Source organism: Maylandia zebra, linkage group LG3 (genome assembly GCF_041146795.1).
Source record: "Maylandia zebra isolate NMK-2024a linkage group LG3, Mzebra_GT3a, whole genome shotgun sequence".
Taxonomy (NCBI): domain Eukaryota; kingdom Metazoa; phylum Chordata; class Actinopteri; order Cichliformes; family Cichlidae; genus Maylandia; species Maylandia zebra.
Genome location: NC_135169.1, coordinates 8,983,976 through 9,001,694, shown reverse-complemented (window position 1 = coordinate 9,001,694; position 17,719 = coordinate 8,983,976). Strand labels below are relative to the sequence as shown.

General features: G+C 45.1%; 2 protein-coding genes across 2 annotated transcripts in view; both read right to left on the bottom strand.

Moving 5' to 3' along the window:
• The window catches only part of LOC101484139 (uncharacterized), a 73,932-nt gene that overhangs the window by 45,910 nt on the left and 10,303 nt on the right, over window positions 1-17,719 (bottom strand). Inside the window, exons 5-9 of the mRNA XM_076882284.1 lie at window positions 16,721-16,853; window positions 13,487-13,651; window positions 12,800-12,963; window positions 12,483-12,656; window positions 11,216-11,981 (exon numbers count right to left, since the gene is read on the bottom strand). The gene's annotated coding sequence lies outside the window, so the exon portion shown is untranslated. The remainder of the gene's footprint in view (window positions 1-11,215; window positions 11,982-12,482; window positions 12,657-12,799; window positions 12,964-13,486; window positions 13,652-16,720; window positions 16,854-17,719) is intronic.
• Window positions 2,663-11,093, bottom strand: LOC106676419 (uncharacterized). The gene is made up of 2 exons (XM_024800107.2): window positions 10,018-11,093; window positions 2,663-4,727 (listed from the first exon to the last, which is right to left on the bottom strand). The coding sequence occupies exons 1-2, from the start codon at window positions 11,091-11,093 to the stop codon at window positions 3,494-3,496; spliced, it is 2,310 nt and encodes a 769-aa protein (XP_024655875.2). The 3' UTR covers window positions 2,663-3,493.

Genomic DNA, 17,719 nt, shown 5'->3' with positions numbered 1-17,719 from the left:
GGGCAAGGCTCAGTAGAGCCGTGAGAACAGCGAACTCCTTGTTCTTTAACCCCCCGCGGTCTTTGACTACTCAGGTTAAACATGATACATGAGTCACTTAGATAACTTAAACATGTTATTGTTTGGCTTTTTTCATTGTTTTATTTGTTCCTGAGTAAATCGGTTTGTTATAGTAACTTATAGTTTTCACACAGCTGAATAAACGTCAAACAGACAGCTGATCATCAGAAGTGTGAGATGATTGAGAATCTACGCCTGTGTCCTGTTATGTTTTAGATAGCAAGGAGCAGACGGCGAGTTTATTAAACTCCAGCGAGACAACGAACACCTTTTCACCAGTGCTAAAACGTCAGCCACTGTGGGCTGCAGGTGCAGCAATAGTATGCAGTTCTTACTCTGTTACGTGTGAGGCAGAGTGATGTTTTTGGTCTTGTGGTCCTAATTTAGTACAGTTTGCTGTGGATGCTGTTCAGGGACTAACATGAGTGAGATGTTCTCTGATATTCTGTCTGTTAGGGCAATTCTTATGAAGATGGGCCTGGTGGGAAAAATCACCCCTTTGCAGGCCAACAAAACAAAACAAAGTATGTACAGTAGTGTTAAAATATGTATTGTTAACTCTAGTCTTTTGAACTTATTCGTGTAAACCTGTACTGTTGCTGTTTTTGTCCATTGCCACTTGTGATTTCCTCTGCTGTTAGGATTGCAAGTATCCAGGGTCAGGCGAGGGAGTGAGTGGGAAGCCCACGGCTGCTAAATGGTGCTGGTCTGTATTATGGATGAGGTGTTGGGACAGAGCCTTCTACCAGGGCTCCAGTCCTAATTGTCTCCATCCAGGAGGACACTCCAGGCCCAGTTCAGCAGTGGGCCAGCTGCAGCCAAGAGTGGACAAAAGACAGACAGGAAGGATGAATTCTTGGAATTAATAAGAGAGGGCATGAGACTGCAAATGGAAACGGAGGAAAGAAGAGCCGGAGAATGGACAGGCTTCTTCACAGTCATGTCTCCCGGGGCCAGCTGGCTGATCCTTTGCCACTTTGCTCTCTGACACTGTTAGTAATCTAGGTGTTCTGTGATATAGCTCTTTCAAACTTGATAGACAACTATCCTCTGCAGTCAAATCTAGCTTTTACCAGCTGCTTCTTATTTCTAAGGCTAAGCATTATGTAACACACAAGGATCTTGAAGCTGATTCATGCCTTTGTGACCTTCTGATTGGATTACTGTAATTCCCTCTACTTCTGGCTCCAGTCTGCTCCATAGATTGCAGCTTGTCCAAAATGCTGCGGCACACCTTCTGACTGCAACCGGCAGGTTTGCCTCTTTCACTCCTGTCCTTGCTGATTTGCACTGCCTCCCTATCAAATACCAAGTTTAATGAAAGTATTGCTGCTCACCTTTAAAATCATAAACCATACAGTGTCTAGCTATCTCGTTGAGCTCCTTAGACCATACACCCCTGGAGAGCCCTCACATCATCAGCCCAATTACTCTTGGTACAGCCTAGATCTCGGCCTAAGACCAGAGGTGAGCGTGCATTTGCCCTGGTTGCGCCTAATTTGTGGAACAACCTTCCCACTATCACCGTCTGGTATGGTAACTGCACCGTATCAGACACCCCTCACACATACTCTTCATCCTACTGCTTTCTGGAAAGAGGTACTGGAGCATCCGGGCCCTCACGACCAGACTACCGTTCAGTTTCTTCCCCTAAGCCGTCAGACTCCTGAACACTCAGTGACTGGACACAAACACATGCACACCTTCATACACCAAGGTACTTTTCCACAATGCTCAGTCTTCTGCATAAGCCGCTGTCATTGTTGCACTTTTCTGTTGCAGTGTTGTGTCTGTATTTTCTGTTCTGTCTGGTGTTTCACTGTCTTCGTTTGTTTTTTTGCAGCTTCTACACACTTGCACTTTATGTAGTCCTGTGTTGATTGTGTGTCATATGTAGCACCCTGGTACGGAGGAACGTCACCTCATTTCACTGTGTACTGCACCACTGTACGTGGTTGAAATGACAGTAAAGCAACTTGACTTGAAAAATGAACCAAGATGGAGCTGAATGCTTTACAATCAGAGACCAGGTGAGTCTCTCTCACAAACAGTCTATTTTTGTTAGAATTGATACTCGTGGATCTCACTCTGGTTAAAAATCCAGGTTTTGGATGTTTCATGAGCTGACTGGTGTATTTTTACCTGCAGGCTTCATACAGCGTGAGCACTCAATGCTCAGACGGCCTCGAATGTTTATAATGTGGAAGAAAAACATACATCATAGTGCAGAGACTAATAATTACATGTGAGGATATGCTGCTGTTGTCATGATGAGTGTTACTGTATTATAATGTATAATGTATTGTAATACTAATGTTTTAATGATGAATAAATAAATATAAATAGATGATTATACTGTTGTTACAGTGGAACTGTATCACTAATTACAGGAATGTAAAGAGCATTTTAGGGGCTTGCTTCCTCCAGAAGACACAGGTTCTTCCTGACAACTGAATGAAATCTCAGCTGTGATGGAGCTTTGTGTGTGTTTGCTGAGTGTGTGTGAGAGCTGCTGCTCGCAATAAACTGAAAGTGTTTGAGGAACAAAGAGAAACAAAGAAAATCAGCTGATGATCCAGTAAAGACTCTCTGAGCAAAGTGACTGAATGAAGCAGATTTTATTGAGGATTGACAGAAAAGTGCATCGAGCAGGAGACGATTCATGTGGAAGACCCGAATACAGAGAATCTGAACAGATCAAGTCCAACATGAAAGGATCCAAATGTTTCCACTCGGCCTGAGCCATCACAAATATCCAGCATGAACACATGAAGAATCCGAGGCATCGTGTCAATGACATCCTCTGCACTCACTGAAAGACAACAACATGTTGGACTGTCTCTGGATCGTGTCAGTGACACGTTACTGTCCCACAACCAGTTTACTGAGTCAGCATGAGAGGAGCAGCAGGATAAAGCTCACACTGACAACCTTAGAACAACATTAGAACAACATTAGAACAACATTAGAACAACGTGACAGAAACACATGTATTTGTGGAGAACACAGAGTTTAGTTTGTGACGTCAGAGGAGCAGGGAGCTGTTCTCACACACTGTTGTACTGATCGTTAAACAGCAGGGGGCGCCCTCACTGCATTTACAGCACAGCTGGCAGCTCTGCTCTGCATAATAACTGACTGTGGAGTTTATGTAGTAATATTTGTCATGTGCATAAGTACAAATATCTGTGTGAAATACATGTATATTAATAATAAGTATTTTTTAACATGAGAATTGATATTTTTAACTGGATAAAATATGAAAGCATACATGATGTTCCCGTCTTAGAAGGAGGCCCTCATGTCCACATCAACAATCAGCATCTGTGTACATCTGAACATGGAGCAGCATCAGTACCATCTGCCTGATGCTTCTTTACATGTTTCACGTATGCCAGAGGAAGAGTCTCCCAATGTTGGTGATGGTGTTCGTTTAAGCTTGCACTGCTTCTTCGGTTCCTCCATCCTCTCTCCTCATCTCCTCCAGTTTCTGGACCTTCTCCGTGTCTCCTTCCTCCTTCATCTTCTCAATCAGGAAGTCCAAGTGCACAACAGTGGATGCTGAATCAGCTTTCAGAGCGATTTCCTCCAGTCTGACAGCATGCTGGTAGGAGTCACTTAGCCACTTTTGCTTTTCTGCTGTCAACACTTTCATTTCCTTTTCAAGATTTTCCAAAAGACTCAATATTTTCTCAATTTCTATTTTATTTCTGTGATTCGTCTGCTTCAGAGCTTCTCGGATCTCTCTGATTTCTGTCTGTTTCAGTTCAGCCAGCTCGAATCTGTCTTCCAGGTTTTGGATGCAGGCTTTCAGTCTGATTCGTTCATTTAACACTTCGGCTGTTTTCACCAGTTTTTGAGGATTAGATTTTCCCAACAAGTTTGTCAAATGATCCATGTTTGTCTGTGTAAGTTCCCATGAATTTCTAAAAATTGTGTTTTCCTCCATTTGCTCTTCAAGCTGGCAGTTATTAAACAGGAAGTGAGCAGGCTGACTGTCCTCATTTTTGGCACATTTAATGTTTGCAGCTTCAAGAGCTTGAAGAGGGTTTTCAGGCCTGCTTCCATCTGAGTGTGTGATCAGAGCTATGATGTTTTTCTCCAAGTTCTTTCCAAACAGAGACATCACTGAATCAAAGACGTACCTCAATGGCTCACTCAGTCGATTCACACTCACCTTCATCACCAGACCCACTGCATGAACTTCATGGACCCCATCCTCTGATTGAAACAGGTCCAATAATCTGTGACTGATGATGTCATCATGTTCGATCCCTCTGGTGTCTCCATATCCAGGAGTATTGATGATGGTCAGAGAGTAGGGCAGAGTTTCATCTTCAAAACCAAAGATCTCGTACACGATCACATCTGATGTCTGACTTCTTCTCTCCTCCTCTGCGATCATAAACCAGACTTCATCCTCCCACTTCACTCCCATGGTGTAGTTGAGCAGAGCGTTGATCAGAGTAGATTTTCCTGCTCCTGTTTCTCCCACCAGTAAGATGGTTCTGTTCGGCTTGTTTGGACGTTTTTCTCCAACAGTCATTCTTGTCAGAGTTCCAGTCTTCTGTTTCTTCGGTCTCAGCTGGTAGACAGCAGGAGGTCCTGACCTGATGAGAAAACTGTCTGAGACGATGTCTTCATGTGGTGATGAGATCAAACTGATCCTGCACAGAAAAGCATAGAAAGTCTTCAGCAAACATGTAAACATTATGAACAGGTTCCTGTTTAACACTGAAACCTGAGCTGATCCTTTTCTGCTCAGGGTCAAAGGTCACATAAAATTAAACCTTTTTGTTTTTTCTTTTTTCCAATTAGATTCTTATTTTTGTCTGTCTGCTCTCCCAAAGCATTAGTGGTCACTCTGATTCTTTTTATTAGACTTTTATTTTCTCTCAACCTTTGATTGGATTGGCATGACATCATCTGGGTGAGCCACAGCTGCTGCTACCCTTCTCCCTCCGGTCCGTCACCTGCTGTGTCACCTATTGTGTCAGTGTCCGTCTCTCAACCCTTATATAGTCCCTGCGATGATGGGTTGGATGATAGGCACAGCTCTGTTTCCGGTGCACGTCTGGCTGACTTGGATGTCTATTTAGCACATCTGTCTGATCCTGCCAAATCTGATGTCCGAGAGCTCATTAACAATTACCCAACTCTTTTTGGTGATATCCCCACTCAAACGCATGTGCTAAGTCATGATATTGACGTGGGTGATCACAAGCCAATAAAGCAACATGCCTACAGAGTAAATCCCACTAAGCATGCCATAATGCAGCAAGAAGTCCAGTATCTTCTTGACCATGGTTTTACCCTTCCCAGTAATAGTTCTTGGAGCTCACCATCATTGCTCATTCCAAAACCCGATCAAACCTCCCGTTTCTGTAACGATTACCGAAAGGTAAACGCTGCTACAAAACCAGACTCTTTTCCACTCCCACGCATGAATGACCTGGTCGATCGTGTGGGCTCTGCAAACTTTGTGACCAAACTCAACCTCCTAAAAGGATACTGGCAAGTCCCATTAACCAAACGCGCATCAGAAATCAGTGCCTTTGTTACACCCAACCACTTTTTGCAATACACCGTCATGCCGTTCGGGTTAAGAAATGCTCCCGCCACATTCCAACGACTGATGAACACTGAGTTACATGGAGTCATAAACTGTGAAGTGTATCTGGATGATATAGTGGCCTATTCATACACCTGGACTGAACTCTCAGTGAAATATTTGACCGTTTGCGTGATGCCTCTCTGACACTGAACTTGGCTAAGTGTGAGTTTGGAAAGGCTGTTGTAACCGACCTAGGGAAACAAGTAGGACAGGGTCAAGTCCTCCCTGTTGCTGTGAAAGTGCAGGCCATATTAAACTTCCCAGCTCCGCAGACGCTTCGGGAGCTGCGGCGTTTTCTAGGCATGGCAAGTTATTATCGTGGGTTCTGCAAAAACTTCTCCGAGGTAGTAGCCCCACTAACCAGTCTTGCCAGTCCAAAATCACCATTTGTGTGGTCAGAGACATGTCAGTTTGCTTTCGAAGCTGCCAAAGCTCTCCTTTGCAGTGCTCCTGTGTTGGCCGCCCCTGATTTCGCACGTCCGTTCAAGCTTGAGGTGGACGCCAGTGCTTTCGGGGCTGGTGCAGGAGGATGGAAATGGCATTGACATTCCAGTCTGTTTCTTTTCCAAAAAATTCCTAAAACACCAATTGCATTAAAGCACGATTGAAAAGGAAGCCTTAGCCTTATTGCTAGCCTTGCAGCACTTTGAAGTGTACCTTGGGTCCAGTCCTGTTCCAACTGTCGGGTTCTCTGACCACAACCCTCTCCAGTTCCTAACTCGGATGCAGAACAGCAACCAGCGCCTTATGCGCTGGTCCCTACTCCTCCAGGACTTCAACATTGAAATCCGGTACAAAAAGGGCTTAGAGAACGTCATGGCTGATGCCCTCTCTAGGTCTTGAATCAAACATTTCATTTGGGGTTAGATATTTGATTTTTGGGTGGGGGGAAGTGTTATGATCTAATGTTTTCAGTGTTTGCTTTATGTGTGAGTCCTCCCACCAGAGGATGGCTGTGGGTCTTTTCCCTTTCTCTCTTAGGAGGTGGACACCTTGGCGTGCCTGCTGAGTAGCTGGGTGGAGTCTCTTCCTGTCCTGGGATTGGATAATTGGCTAATCACCTCCAGTACTTAACTACCGGATGACAGCCACCTGGCCCCCTCTCTCCTAACCTCCACCATCCAACAAAGAACCTGTGTTTCTGATTCGTTGCTGTGTAGAGTGTCTTTGCCAAACTGATCTGCAGGTATAACCTCATGTGTGTGTGGCATTAGTACCTCAATTTTGTAAATAGCTGTAAATAGTTTTGTCAAGTAGCAATCGTGTATTTTGGTCACCTTGTATATATCCTTCACTGCAGCAGCCTAGTAGGCGTGAGAAGCCATTTTTGTTGATTAAGTTTTCTCCTGTTTTTCATGTAAAAAGTTAGGTAAGAGAATTGTCTTTTGTTTGGTTTTCATTTGTGTAGGAAAGCGTAGGGACCATTATGGAGTTTTGTTTGTTATTTTTGGCACTGCTCACTGCTGAAGCAAATAAATGGCTGATTAGCACTTTAAAAGATACGACTGTTTGTGTTCTTGCTTGGGTGGAGCGGGAGTGGGGCCAACTTCTTGTTGCGTTCAATACACGCCTAGACTAAGAACGTAACAATACAGTTTTAATTTCATTTTTATTGTCAGTATTAGAATATTGGGATGATTTAAAAATTTGATGTTAAAGTTAGAAAAAAGTGACACTTCATATCTATACTTATTTATTTTGTTTTTATTTATTTATATTTTACATTTGTTTTATTTTTATAGTTGGACTCTATATAAAATGATTTTAAACTTCTTTTCATTAACTAAAATAGTTAGTCCATGACTGAACAATAACCTCCAGCTGTAACCCTCTGTCTGTAGTGAAGGGGCTGGCCTCAGACTCAGCACTGCTCAGTCTGAGGCCATGATTCCCAGCTGGAAATGGTTGAAGTGCCCATCACAGTTTGGGGATGAGATGCTGGACTAAATAACTTTGCAGTTATTTATGTGTAAGAAATGTTTGGAATCATGTATGACTTTCGTTCCACTTCTCACGTGTGCACCACTTTGTGTTGGTCTCTCACGTGGAATTCCAATAAAATTGATTCATGTTTGTGGCTGTAATGTGACAAAATGTGGAAAAGTTCAAGGGGGCTGAATACTTTTGCAAGCCACTGTATATCTCGTCAACCAATCAGGCCATTGATCAATGGCCTTTGATCAGTGGTCATGAGAAATGCATATTAATGATCATAAGCTGACCTCCCAGCCCACTATTCCTCCAGTGGGCTGGTTTCAGTCATTATGCAAATGTACTGTTTATAAGATTGAAGCCTGCAGTCAGCTGAGACTGAAGAAACCTGGATGAATGAAGAAACGTTTCTCCCACTGAAAACACTACGTCCAGATGAACAGAATCAAACTTTGGGTAATAAATCCATGTTTGAATATCACTTTATCTTTGAATGTGGAGAAAAACTTTGTAGCTCTCATCACACACTCAGATGTAAGAAACCCTAAATATGCCCTTCAAGATCTTGAAGATTCAAAAATTAAATGTGTCAAAAATGAGAAGAATCAGTCTGTTCACTTCCTGTTCAATAACTCTCCAGCTTGAAGACGAGAAAGAAAAATACCTGAAACTAAATTTTGGAAGCTCAGAGAGTTCACAGCCTTCCTGAAGGAAACTACACCTCTAAAGCCAGAGGCAGCATTTAAAGTGTTAAAGGAAACAATCAGACTGACAGCCTGCATCCAAAACCTGCAAGAAAGAATCAAATTCACTGAAGTGAAACAGAGAGAGATGAAACAGAGTCAGGAAGCTCTGGAGAAACATGACAACATGAAGAATGAAGAGGTCACTCCATTTGTTGCTGAAGTTTTTAAACATAAAGAACCTATCAGAGATGCCTGGGCCGGGTTTGAAAGCAGCTGTCAGCTGTACAGTCTGTGAGGAGAACTGTCACTATCCTGGATGCACGGTGCCCTTAAATCACTGTGAGGTCTTTAGAGATGGTCTCTGCACGTCATGCACCAACAAGTGTCCTGCATCAGTGCATGTGAAAGGAAAGTGGAGATATGTGACCAGGATAAGGAGCGGTCAGGAGAACGAACCACCAACAAAAGAGAAGGATGTTCATTTACTTGGAAAGGAAATGAAACTGCTGACAGCAGAGAAGTCCCAGTTTCTGGATGAGTCCTACCAGCATGTAGTCAGACTGGAGCAGATCGCTCTGAAAGCTGATTCAGCATCCACTACTGTCCACTTGGACTTCCTGATTGGGAAGATGGAGGAGAAAGGAAACACAGAGAAGGTCCAGGAACTGGAGGAGATGAGATGGAGAGAGGATGGAGGAATCAGAGCACCTCTGAGGTATGTCAAACTGACACTCACAGAACAGTGACTGTAAGAGAGAGAGGTTCAAAGGATTGCAGAAGTTCACCCTTGGAAATTTCAGCAGCAGCACCAAGGGCAAACTGTCCTTGTTGCACTTGGATTTGACTCTATTCCTCCTCCTCACCATGATGATTATCATCATTATTATCATCATCATCGTAATTGATGTGTTGGATTATAATTCTGAGAAGTATTTGGACGTCCAAAAGTATCCTCGGGCAAGATGCTGAACCCCAGGTTGCTCTCCGATGTTACAATCAGAGTGAGCACTTAGGTAACAAAAACAACAAAGTGCTTGTATAAATGGGTGAAAGAGGAAAGTTGTATGAAGCAGCCTAAGCAGAGAAGTCCAGACCTCCCTCTCCCCAGCCACCTCCTCTAGCTTGTCCGGAGGAACACCAAGGTGTTCCCAGGCCAGCCGAGAGATATAATCTCTCCAGCGTGTCCTGGGTCTGCCCCGGGGCCTCCTCCCGGTGGGACACCTCACCCAGGAGGCCCCCAGGAGGCATCCTTATCAGATGCCCGAAAAACACAAAAAAAAGGCTCCTTTCAATGTGGAGCAGCAGCGGCTCTACTCTGAGCCCCTCCCGGATGGCTGAACTTCTCACCCTATCTCTAAGGGAGAGGCCAGCCACCCTTCGGAGGAAGCTCATTTCCGCCGCTTGTATCCTTGATCTCGTTCTTTCAGTCACTACCCACAGCTCGTGACCATAGGTGAGGGTAGGGACTTAGATCGAACAGTAAATTGAGAGCTTCGCTTTTACGCTCAGCTCTTCACCACGACGGACCGAAAGCCCTCTGCCACTTGGCTGCACCTAGAAATCCACCTAGACTAAACTATTCTTGATTTTTACTGAACAAACAAAAGTTCATGTACAAAAAGGGGTGTCGAGATGGAGACACTGACTGATTTTGATTGAGTGACCTCACCGTGTTTCAAGGAGAACCCAAATCTGGACCAAGCCATGAAAACATTCAGATCATACCTTTGTTCTTTCCCATCTCTGAAGTTTATATCATAGAGCGTGCTGACTTCTTCTCTGACTGCTGTCTCCAGCTCGGCCAGGGTCTCCTGAATCATAAACTGGTCACTGGTTACAGTCACAGCAGACCAGTCCTGCAGCTGGGGCTTATTGTAGGTAAGAGGGAGGACGTTCTCCAGGAAGCTGAAGGGGTCTCTGATGAGCGAAGCTTCATGAAACTGCAGCTTCTTCTTCTTCATGTGTGTAATCTCTGCCTGCAGCTCATATATAAAGCTTTCTGCCTCCGTCTCATTTATTTCCTGCTTCGTCTCGATCGCCTCAGACAGTCTGGTGAACTCTGTCTTTATGTGCTGCACCAAAGCAGTCATCACCTTCCTGCTGTACGATAACGCCTCCTCAGCTTTACTTCTGCTGGTCTTCACTGACTGTTGAAGCTCCTGGATTTTCTGCTCACGCTCCTGGATCATCTGATCCATGCTGTTATTTTCTAATCTCAGCTGGGATTTCCTCATTTCAGCCTCGTCCTCCAGACTCACTGTTTCATGTGTTTTATGGTCACTGCATTTACAGGACCGACACAGAAACCTTTGATCCAGTCTGCAGATCAGCTCCAAAGGCTCACCGTGATCCCGACATATTCTGCTCTCCAGGTCCTGAACTGGATCGATCAGCTTGTGCTTCTTCAAAGCTGAAATCCTCTGATGAGGCTCCAGATGTGTTTGACAGTAGGACACTAAACACATTAAACAGGACTTCTGGGCGCTGACCTTTGACCCTGCACAGATGCTGCAGAGCACGTCTTCATGTCCTGCTCGTTCAGCTGAACTCAACAACATTTCTTGAAGAGATTTTTTAACCTTTTCTGCCATTTCATCAATGACAGGGTTAACCCGAAGCAACGGCCTGGTGTAAAACGTCTCTTTGCACAGTGGACATTGGAGTACAGACAGGGTGCTCCAGTAGTCTGTGATACAGTTCATACAGAAGTTGTGTCCACAGGGAATCGACACAGGTTTAGTGAACACACTCAGACAGACGGGACAAAGAAGACTGTCCTCGGACACCAGAGCCAACGCCATGACTGCAACATACAAGCAGAGCTAATATTAGCACAGTGTAAAGTTACTATAATCCTCATTTATCATTATCAGAGTTCAATATACAAAAAAGCAAAAATGAAACTGAAAAAATGCGACTGTACCTTCTGTATGAAGACTTCACCAAGACTGAGCGGTCAGAAACAGGCTCTTCTTCTTTTTAGTTTCTACTGACACACTGACCACATCGTCTCCAAGCACTTCCTCGTTTGAGTAGAACGAATGAACTCTTTAGAAAACAGACCATGAAACCCTCACAGGTTAAAAAGGTTCACTGGGAAGCTGATCGGCATGACAACTACAGCTTGAATATTCATGAACATTTAAGAACAAATGCTTAACACGAGCTTGTCTCACATGCTGAAGAGGAAAGTAGAAACTGAAAGCCACAAAATGAAACTACACTGGCAACTCCTGCGTTAGCCTTTAGAGCTGTGTCTGCATTAATTAGTCACATGAAAAATAATTAAGAGAAAAATTAAGACATCAGACTGATGGAAAATCTGAGCAAATAAAAGCATCTGCATCAGAAATCAGAGTCGTGGTGATATTCTAACATGAATCCACACACAGCAGCGATCCACACCGTCCAGGGGCTGTCAGTGAAAATGAACGTCCCTCAGAGTGAAGGACAGTGTCCATGAAATAAAAACCTTGTTTGCTCTTTAGGACAAAAATGCAGACTGAAACGTTCCTAAAGAAGTCTGATGAATAACTGGAGCAAACTGGAGTCCAAATTTGTTTGTCTTAGAAAAGTTCCAGTATATTTGAGTTGAACCTGTCCGGGAGTGTCACATGCAGAGTCCTGACAGAGAAGCAGGGTGTGATGATTTGGGACTGCAGGAGTCTGGGAGATGGAACCATGCATTCCTGCAGAGAACCCAAAAACATGTGACAGGATGAATCTCAGTCTGCAGAGGACTAAGGCTAACTAGACTCTAAATGAGGAAACACTGTAACTGTTCAGTTTACATGACATGTGATTAAGAAGCCCCTTTTGAACGTGGTCGGGTTGCTGAACTGTCAGCGATGGCTGACAGGAGACTTTACTGAACGCAGTGATCACAGGACAAAACAACTTAAAGCTTTTACACAGATCACATCTGACACAAAGTGAGCTGCTACACAAACATACTAGGTTGGCTACAGGGACAGTTTCTCCTGCAGGCTGGACTCATGTGGACCACACATACCTGGACTTTGGTTCTGTGTGTCTGTAACGTTTGTAAAGACTAATGATGGAGCTGAACTGATAGAAACAGAAAGCCCTGCATTAGTGCGTCTGTGTAAATGCCATTCTCTATATGAGGCTATGAATGAAAATGAAATGGATTCAAGTATAGTGATACATTACACAGAACACTGACATACTGTCACTGACTGCAGGGCCTTAATGCACAGGTTTATTTCCAACGGTAAGGACAACAAGTGCAGATATCCAAACAGCATATGTCATTATAAACAAGCTTCAGCACACTACAGGGACAACATCTTCACACTCAGGTGTTTTCAGTCCCACTGCAACACTGCAGCCATGCAGTCTACCTGTAGAAACATAGCAGAGAGAATGGTCACAAGTCAGGACTGCAACATTTCATTATTCTACCATCCACTGTAAGTGCTGTTATTATTGCCATTTAAGTGGTAGAGCTTAGTAACCACACAAAGTGGCAGAGCACATATATTACCGCGCATAACAGCTGCCAACACTCTGCTGACTCAGTGACTTCAGAGTTTCAAACCTCCTTTGGCATCAACAGATCATTATGCCAGCAGGAGCTTCATGGTTCCCATGGATGAGCAGGTCCTGCAGGTGCACTGATCGCTGGCCCAGCACGCTCGTCTACTCAGCCTGAAAGGTTCCAGAGCAGATCGCCACGTCAGCAACAACACCAGATATGATCATCAAGAAGCTTTACTGATGCAATGCTGACTAAACATGAAAAAGCACAAACAAAGCGACTACAGTGAAGTCAGTGAACACAAGTATAGTGTAATATCTATACTGTCCACTTAGCCAAGAGGCAGACTCAGGATTTCCACCTTAAAGCCCAGGCCTGCACTTTGAACTGCTGGCACACTGAGTCCCACAAACTGAAGTTCATTACTGGTTTCTATGCAGCCATACACAGGTAGATCCCAGAGCCATTATATGCTTCATAAAAGCCTTTTAAAAGTCTGTATATGAGCTGACAGAGAGCCGGCGTATGCACTCAGACTGCACTCAGACTGCACAGCTGGTTCATAACACTGTCGGGTAAGCACACGCTGAACATCACAGTGATAAGTGAACGTTATCCCAGTGCGTCTGTGTGTTTGTGGGTGTGCTGAGCACCAGCTTACAGCCATCTTCAGGCCTGGTGGGTGTGTCACACCTGCCAAGGAGATCCACTTCCACCTGGAGCTGATCAGCCTCGTCGGGGAGCTACTTAACAGTGTGGCTGAGCGCTCCTCGACGCTGGACCGTTCCCATCAGTTTCTCAGCATCTGTTTGAAGTTGGAGGTGCTCACGGCTGCCTTCGTGTGTTTCCAAGGAGGATCTGCAGAAACGAGGTTGTACACAGGGAACAGAGGCACGGAGCACGGGCGCGAGGACATGAAACGGGAGATGGGAGCGCGCAGGGATTTATTGTTTACCTTTTATTTTACTTTACTGTAAATAAAGACACCTTTTCATCGCAAGAGTCCTGCATTGTGGGTCCTGCTTCCCCACATCCCCAGGCCGTGACAGTTTGGGATTATTGTCCTACTGAAAAACAAAGCCAGACTCTTTCCAGCCTGAGCATGGCTTTAAGCAGCACTTATGAGTGAAGCTGGAGAGCTGGTGACACAGTGTGAGTCACTCTGAGGCAGCGTTTCAGTGTCACCTTCTCTGTTCAAACGTGCAGTGAAATCACAGCCTGAATGGCTGCGTGTAAAAACAAAGAGCTGCCCTCTGCTTCTTCCTCAGCTACAAACACAGAGACAGGAAACGTCCCTCTGCTGAGCTCCTGCTGATCAAACTCCACATGTGTGAGAGTTTTCCAGCATTTCCATCAGCATCACAACTTTACACCATAAAACGCAACAGCAGCTTGTTTGTTGCTCTGAAAATGAAAGCTGTGAATGTGAGCCCACATCCACCCTGAGCCTCCACGTTCTCATTTCTGTTAGCTGCCTCAGAACTGGAGCCACTCTGACTCAACGTGTCCTCAGCCACAAACACCAATCCTGTGGTGTTTCATGCCTACTGCAGCTCTCACCCTTCACATGAAGACTTTGGAGATAAAGGGGACGTTCCACTGGAGACTATTATCCTGTTATTGGACAAATGCAAACATGCATGCAAACTGCACAGAGACCAGGTGGTGGATCCAGACTCAGACCTTCTAGTTGTCAACAACTGCAACACTGTGCTGCCCTGTTAACCAGGTCCTGTGGACAAATACCATAAAGTGTATTTGTTAAAAGATGGATGTGGTCGAAAAATGGAAGCCAATGTGGAAGTGCCTTTAACCTGCAATCTTTCTACCGGCCAGCAGGGGGCAGCTCTGAGAGCTGCAATGAGCCTTTCCCGATGAGTCTCACAAAGCCGTACAGTCTTGTCTTACTTTGCTCCTCAGTCACTGAATAACACAGCTCACACAAACACTTCTGTAACTGCTCCTCAGAAACTTTTGTTGTTTCCATGTTATGTTTGATTTCGGGTTCACTTTGGATTCCTTTGTTTTTAAAACCACCACAGCCTGTCTGAGTGTCAGTGCTGACCACGTCAGCCTGGGGTCACTTATGAAGGCAGTGTTGACCTGACTCACATCTTCTCTGTCACAGGAATTATCAGCTGCTCTTTCACTCGTTGCGGTCTTTAAATGAGACTCCTGTCAAAGAGCAGCATAAACACAGGGATAAATCCTGAGCGTGTGATGAGCTGCTGTATGGACTGTACTCACAGTGAGGCTGGAGCCCTGTGAGGTCACTGTGAATGACCGCCCAGAAGCCCAAAGCACTGGGATAATGGGCAAACACAGTGTGACAGTAGCAGCTAAGCTAGGTTGAATAAAAAGAGTCACATGTTGCTTAAATTAAAGCATCAGTTTTTTCTTCCTTCAGCAGCGATGTCCAACTCTTTCAATCTTGGCTCATGTCTCCATGGTTACCATTACAAAACTAACCCAACGGCCAATCAAAACTGATGCCGACTGATGACATCATCTAGTCAGAATAAACAAAGCTCAGTCATCAGCATGTCTCTGCAGTGGTTCCAGTGTCTCCTGTGTGTCTTTGCTTCATGCTTCAGTTCTTCACATTCAGTCAGTTCAAAGTGGTGCAAACGGCAGTAGAGACATGAGAGATGTTGTTGGCAAGAGAAAATCTCCTTCACATCCCAACACGTCCCAAGTGTAACCGAGGCCTGCCGATCCACAAAGACAGCAAACCAAGGTCAGAGCTTACGTCCACCTACCAGCCAGCTTCAGCCTTACTGGACGAGGCAGACCAGTCGATATTAGCGTTCCCCAGTGTGCATGCATCACATTTATAAAGGCCAATAAATGAAGATTTAAAGTAAAGTGGAGACAGCAGAAAGTCTCAACCATCACATGGGTTTGACACCATGTTTATTCACCAGTGGGCACTTTGCAACTTCCTGTTATCAGCAAGTGTTTGTCACGAAGCCAACGACTCGTGCAGAAATCCACGATTTGTTGGGACGATCAAACAAGTATCAGCAGGGCTCCATCGATCTATCAAATCACTACAGTAACCTGTCAGTTATTTCTGACGGCAGCAGCAAAGCATGCCTGCATGTCTCGCTGCTGCACTGATTAATGGACAGCTCGCCGCTGCTGTCAGCAAGAATATACACAGAGCTCCATCGAGCTGTGGCTCCAGGCCGTCCCCACCACAGGAAGACTGTTTCCAATAAACTGGAGGCATTTAGGTGGAGCATCAGAATCCCGTCAAATCAAAGAGGTGGGACTTGTTCCCAGAGCTGGATGCTGTGTAACCTCCTCACAACACAAGCTGCACAGCAAAGGACACAAAAACCTCCTGTTGACTAAACTAAACCCTCCCAACAGCAAAGACAGCTGCTGTGCATGAACGTGTGCACATTGGTGAAAGCTGCTACAGCGCAGCACTGTCAGCACTGCAGGAAAGGTCCTCTCTATTTTCAACAGAACTGCACATCACAGGTAAAGTAATGTGTTCATGGAGACGCCATGTTGGATAGCTCATCTCCAGCCTGTCGAACCATTACTTGAAAACACGGAAAGCCAAATATTCCTGGACATGTTTTTGGAACATGTTACAAGGTGCTGCAGCCGAGTAAATGCAACAAAGACATCTTCAAGACATCTTCAGACATCTTAGCAATTTCCTAATGTTGTAAACCTGCTCAACATTTGGCAATAAAACCCTTTCTGATTCTGATTCTGATTCAACCTCGGACTGAGAGCAGAAATGTGACAGTTTCCAGAAACATCTTCAAACTGGCGTCACAAAGACACGAGTGCACACAGACTGGGATCATCTCCATGTTCGACTCCATGTTAAACCAGCTTCATTGATCCAGACACCACAGCGGCCGTCACGTCCTCCCTGGTCCCACAGGCTGCACACAAGAGGCTCACCTCTGCTACCTGCTGCTCCACTCCCCTCAGGGTTTTGGCCACGCCTCCCATTGGTCAGCAGGTAAAGGTGAAGCCTGGGACATGGAAGCGTTTAGAGCAGAGCTTCATGGGCCTGACAGCGTCCAACAGCAGACTGAGGAGAGAAAGGAGACAGAGTTCTTCTTCTTCTTCACGTTCTTTTGTTTTAAACTCAAAATGAAAGGAGTGAGCACATGTTCTCCCTGAGGAAGATGAGGATCTCCACCCACTCACAGCCCCTCTCCTGACCTCCTCCCAACAAACTGACCATTTGAACTGAACCTTTAACACTTGTTGTCAGTTCTTGTGTCAGTCAGCACATCTCAGCTGTTTCTCCTGTGGTTCTGAATGTCTCCCTGTGATTGGCCGTTCACAGAGACATGTCTGACTACATGAATCAGCTCCACGTGTACGTCTCAGGTCTTTGCTGGATTCGTCTTCCCCTTTCTTAAACTCATGCCTTTCCCGTACTGTTCTGTACAGCAGTGATGAGCACAGTGTGGAGCTTAAAGTGATCGTGGGCAGCTCGAGTGTTGTTATAGAGGGGTCAAACCTGTGGTTGCTTCATCAGTGTGGACATTTAAAGATGGATGCAGACTGCATGGAAGTATGATGTTTGACTGCTTTTCTAAACATCATATGAAGTAAAACATTTACTCACACATGAAACATGAACACTGTGACATCAGCAGCTGCAGCAGTGCATGAATAAACAGACTGCACAACAACTCTCCTCATTCCCAGCTGTGCCTGCTCGAGCCAAATGTCCAGCTCCAAATTCTCCTGACCTCCTGTGGAGTTTGTGTGGATGACCTGGAGCAGGGTCCAGAGTCCAGGTGCAGGAGGCAGTGCTGGGTCAGCCACTGTGACAAAGGGCCCCTCCTCCACTGTGGGAGTCATCCAGGGGCTCCAGGACAGATCCACAGTGGGACCAGGGCTGATGCTGTAGTCACAGCAGGGACCTGCAATCAGCTTATTTCA

Bases quoted from the DNA above. Each gene is read 5' to 3' on its own strand.
- LOC106676419 (XM_024800107.2), bottom strand. From the start codon at position 11,093: ATGGCGTTGGCTCTGGTGTCCGAGGACAGTCTTCTTTGTCCCGTCTGT. The intron at 4,728-10,017 runs GTATGATCTGAA...TTTTCTGTGCAG, and splicing joins AGAGATGGGAAAGAACAAAG to GATCAGTTTGATCTCATCAC.